At 36.6% G+C, this 5,280-nt stretch overlaps 1 protein-coding gene across 1 annotated transcript in view; it reads right to left on the minus strand.

Annotated features, from left to right (window-relative positions):
• The window catches only part of LOC103585858 (protein FAN-like), a 190,747-nt gene that overhangs the window by 43,848 nt on the left and 141,619 nt on the right, over window positions 1-5,280 (minus strand). Inside the window, exons 4-6 of the mRNA XM_008566950.1 lie at window positions 1,792-1,870; window positions 1,629-1,696; window positions 1,513-1,549 (exon numbers count right to left, since the gene is read on the minus strand). Of these exons, the coding sequence (XP_008565172.1) occupies window positions 1,513-1,549; window positions 1,629-1,696; window positions 1,792-1,870 (184 nt within the window). The remainder of the gene's footprint in view (window positions 1-1,512; window positions 1,550-1,628; window positions 1,697-1,791; window positions 1,871-5,280) is intronic.

Below are 5,280 nucleotides of genomic sequence, written 5' to 3' on the forward strand. Positions count from 1 at the left end.
GTGCCAGCAGAGCTTAGCATTTTATAATTACAAGAAGGGGGAAGGATTGAGGGAGAGAGAAGGACAGCCCTGCCTAATTACTTCATCAGGTTTTCTTTTTTCTTTTTTTTTTCTTTTTGTCTTTTTTACTTACCGGTACGGGATCGCAACCCTCGGTGTCGCGCCCGCACCGCGCTCAGCCAGTGAACGGGAACTGGTCACCACATGGGATCCGAACCCTCAGCAGGAGTGCCACCACGCTCCCAAGCGGCGCACTCTCCAGTGCGCCACTGGGCCGGCCCAAAATGTGGTTTTCTAATGAAAACCCTACTTCCAACTGAAGTACCTCTTCCTTTCAAGACATAAACTTTCTAGAACAAGGCCATGAAGGAGAATGATTCTATAGACAGGAGACCACAGGTGTGGACCAGAATTATTGATAATTGTATTTCGTCCCCCAATAGGTAGATAGCTATAGCTGTTTTCACATATGCCAGTTAAAACAACATAAAGTCAAAGATAGCCTGTGAAATGTTTTCTTTCTTAAAATTAATAGGATCATGGGAGGCAGATGTAGAAAATCATCTAACCCAATATCTTCCAGTTTTCACGAAATAATTTTCAACACACATCAAAACGTGTTTCATGAACAAAGGGCTTCAGTGATCCAAAACATGCCGGGAGCACTCTCGTCTCCTTGCCACTTGGCTCCTTGAGACTCTCAATGCACGTATGTTTTTGAGCTGAGTCCTGAAGTAAAGAAATCTGCGTGCCTTTGTTTCCACAGCTTTTCCTACACTTACTTGGTCACAGAACGATTTTTCTCTGAACACCTCAACACCTCGAGGAACTAGAGCTCTGCAGAGTTGAGGCAACACTGTTAACCCCTTCATTTTAAAGATGAAGAAGGTGAGAAAAACCACGTCTTAATTTACCTTGTGCTGCCAATGCTGCATTAAGCTCCTGTGCCATGCACAGCAGTGAGTGCAGAAATGTACACAGGATACTTGAGGCATAAGCAAAGATCATGATTCAAGGGTCATGGTACAAGACCATCCATCCTGCATTGTTGTCTTGGTTGTCATGAGCTCCAGAGATCCATTTAAGTGGACTGGCACTGGCCTCCTACCTTCTAAACACCTAGGAGGCTAGAGAAGGAACTGCTGTCCCTTTATCTCCACCCTCACACACTGTCAGAGCTCCTGAGGACAAAGCCACAGCCCACAGATGTCACACTCTAGACAACCATGTCACACACTTGATAACCATTAAGGATCCTATTAGGGATCATATCTTCAAAACACACATTTTTCAGTCATTAAATTGTAAAAGCATTTAAACATTTATTCCAATAGACTTCATTTGAGAGTTCTACAAATAGATTTCTACAAATTTCATCATGCTAAAAAATATATGTATACATATAAATTTCTGTGTGTGTATACACACACACACACACACACACACATACATACATACATATATAAGTGTTCATTCAGGTTAGGAAAAAAATATTTGCTATGTGCTTCTTACCTGACTGAAAATGAGTGAAATTCCACTTGATTTTGCCCTGAAACACAAATAAGTCATTAAATATATAGAAGTTTTTTGGTTGAAGTAAAATTAAACAGTTAGTGAAAATGACATACTTTGCAAAGTGTCTATTGGCTCCATTTTCTCTATGTTTTTCTATTTTTATACAATCTCTCAAAGGAATCTGGATAAAATTAAGAAAGAATATTATAAAAATAAGCAAAGGCAAAATATACACAAAAAATAGGAATGTTTCTGTTCACATCTAAAATGTGTTACCTTAATGATGGGCTGGGATATTGTATCTGGTTCAAAAATCACTGATTTTGAACATATTTTTAAGGACCCTCTGATTTTCCTAGAGATCAAAGTACAAAAGATTATTCAATGAACAAAAGTCACAAAAGAACCATACACATTTTAACTGGAGAGTAGGTTACTAAAGCATCAACTAATAAAAGACCAACAACACAATTAAGAAGGGTATGAAAGGTTGGAAAAAATAAAATAATATCCCCTTATCTCCATCTCCCTAGAGGTTAGAGAAATCTGCACATATTATAATTATATCCCACGAATTTTTTTATTACCTAACTTAGTCCTCACAACTACTCTGAAAGGGAAACGAAGGACCAAAAAAGTTAAGAAATGCTGAATCCATCCTGTCTCTGGTAAATTATGTTCACTTTTAATTCCCTATATCTGGAAGAAATATTCAGAACACAATATTAAATATCTAAAATTGATTTGATAGAGGTATTTTTTTTCTTATTTATAATCATGGGAAGAGTTTGAATTTAGGAGATAAAATGCTTTTAACAGTGATTGTAGCATATGTAGAAATTCAGGAAAAATAATTATTCCCTTATAATAAGCAATTTTAAAGACTATCTGGCACACTATAATATCAAATAAATAAGTTATAGACTTTACCATTTTCATCCTTTCTTGGGACATTTATATAGCTTCAATAAGTTTTAGAAAGAAAACTGCCTGGGTGTTTTAGAGGCAGTTGCTAGTTTTGACCAATATGCATTACTTGGCTGAAGCTAATAAAAATCTACACACTTAAAACAACAAAACAAAAACTCTTCATTATAAAAAAAAAATCTACACACTTTATTTTCTTTTACTGATTGGGTGAATTTTATCAATGATCAAACCAAGGCAATAGCTTATTACACAGTCAGAACGCAGGTTAAGAGATGCTGGAATATTATTATATAAAAAGACACCTTAAGATCAGTTCTAAGAATACATTTTGTTTACAATCAGAACTTCAAAGAATTTAGGTTCTTCAAAATCACTTGAATAACATTGGGATTGTTTCTCTAGCCATTCCTCAGTGTCTTGGTGAACTCTCTTACTCTGTCCACCCCAGGGTTCTCTCTTGGCTCCCTGCCTTAACTGAAGCAATTATTTCATTTACACTCTTGAAAGAGCCTAACTGCTTTCCCTGCTTCTGCTTCCTCACCCCCCAATTCTTCCTCTACCAAAGAAATCTCATCCCCTTCCTTGGCCTACCAAGGCTTCCTGGCCTACAGGATAAAGTATCAACAAGGCCTTGCATAATCTGAGCCAGACCTGCCTCTCCACCTCGTAGTCAATATTTGAATTATGTTAATTCTACGGTCTAGTCATGATAAGCTACTAGACATTATCCAAATCCTGCTTATTTACAAGTTTTAGCTTTGCACATGTTATTCATTCTATCTGTGGCACTCCTGCCCTCACTTCTTATCTGGAAAAATTACAATCATCTTTCAAGATCTAGTTCAAATGCCTCTTTTCTGATGCATTCACCCCACCCCACCCCACCCCAACACAATTATTTACCGTTGGGCAGAGTAAGAGAAGGAAACTGGGCTTTAGCTCAGATTAATCCATTTTTTAGATTAACTAGTAAAACAAAACACAAAATAGTAGTTCATATTGGCATTTACAATTAAAATGTTAGATTACGGGGTTTTTAATTTAACTTATTTGGTTTATATCTGTATCTCTATCAGTCTATCAGTTTGGACACTTGAAGTATCCAAAAAAATATCACATTGAGAAATAAAGTCTGACAGTCTGAGAATACCTCTTCCCACCCTCACCCCCAGAGTAACACTCCTTGTTCTCCTGTGGGAGGAAATATTGACTTTAACTTTCTATCTTCAGTGTTCAATATATGTACTGAATGCCACATCCATGAGAGGCCCATCATGTAGAAGGTTAGGATTTGGTTTGTAATTCCTCTTCCTCAAGGGTTTTTGAAATTTTCTATCATTTTTTCCATGTTGTTAACCGCATTTACTTTTCTACTACCCAAAATTATCCAACAGAAACTTAACAAAAGAATTTTTATGGAAATTTCTAAACATACACAAATAAAATAGAAAACTCTCATGTACCAATCACCTAGCTTTTGCAAATGTTGATATGTGTTCATTCTTCTTTTGTCTATAACCCCCAGAACCCTGCTGGACTACAGAGAAATTACTGACATCATATACTTCATCTACAAATACTTTCTCCAAAGATAGGCTCTATTAATAAATGACCTATTGTTATCACACCTAAAAAAAAGAAATAATTCTTAATGTCATCAAGTATACAGTCAGTGTTCAAATTTTTCTATTTCATAAATAAGCATTTTCATACTCAGTTTGTTCAAAGCAAAATCCAAACAAAGTCCATATTACATTTGTTGATATGTCTCTTACATCTCTTAATCTAAAATAACTTTCCCACGTTATGAATTTTGCTGAATGCATCTCTGTGATATTCCTCTATCCCATGGATTTCCTTTAAATTATCAGCAAAATGAAGAGACTTGATCAGATTCTGGTTTGATCTGACAGGAATACTTTACAGGTGGTGCACATGTACAGCTTTTGCATCAAGAGGCACCAGGGGGATCCAGTGATATCAATCTTGATGTATCCACTATAAAATCTCTCAGCAACTTTTCACCTAATGGTTTTAGCAGCCACTGAAGATTCCTGTTTGGATCAGGGGCTGGCAAACTTTTTCTATGAAGAGTCAAATAGTAAATATTTCTGGTTTTGACATATGACAGAGACATATAGTCTCTGTCACAACTATTCACCTCTGCTGTTGTAAGGGAAAACAGCCACACACAATATGTAAACAAATGAGCTTGGCTGTGTTCCAATAAAACTTTATTTACAAAAACAAGTGGCAGGTCAGATTTGGCCCAAGAGCTGTACTCTGCTGATCCCTGGTGTAGATCCATTATTTTATTAGGGATTGAAATTTTATCATTATTTCTATATTTATTAGCTAGAATTTATCAACAAAGAACTTGGCTTATTGGCAATTTGGTTACCCTGAAGTACAATTTGTATAAGGAAAGGAGGAAAATTGCAAAATGCTTGATTCTTTACCTTTATTTATCAAGTTTCATAAAAATGAGTTGGTGTCCTCCTACCCTTCGAAGATAACTGATAGGTTCATATATACAGATATCTATCGATATCTACCTATCTATAGACAGATAAGAGTACTGCAAAAAGTTCATGGAAAACTGAATTAAAAGATAATACAAATCTTTCCATGAACTTTTTGAAGACCCATATATATATATATATATCCACACTCATGTATTTTTTTTTTTCCTTTTTGTCTTTTTTCGTGTCCGGCAACGGATCGCAACCCTCAGTGTTGCGCCCGTACCGGACCGGAACCGGCAATGGGATCGCAACCCTCGGTGTTGCTCCCACACCTCGCTCAGCCAGTGAGCGAGAACCGGTCTGTATGTGG

This window comes from Galeopterus variegatus, unplaced genomic scaffold (genome assembly GCF_000696425.1).
Source record: "Galeopterus variegatus unplaced genomic scaffold, G_variegatus-3.0.2 Scaffold280, whole genome shotgun sequence".
NCBI lineage: Eukaryota > Metazoa > Chordata > Mammalia > Dermoptera > Cynocephalidae > Galeopterus > Galeopterus variegatus.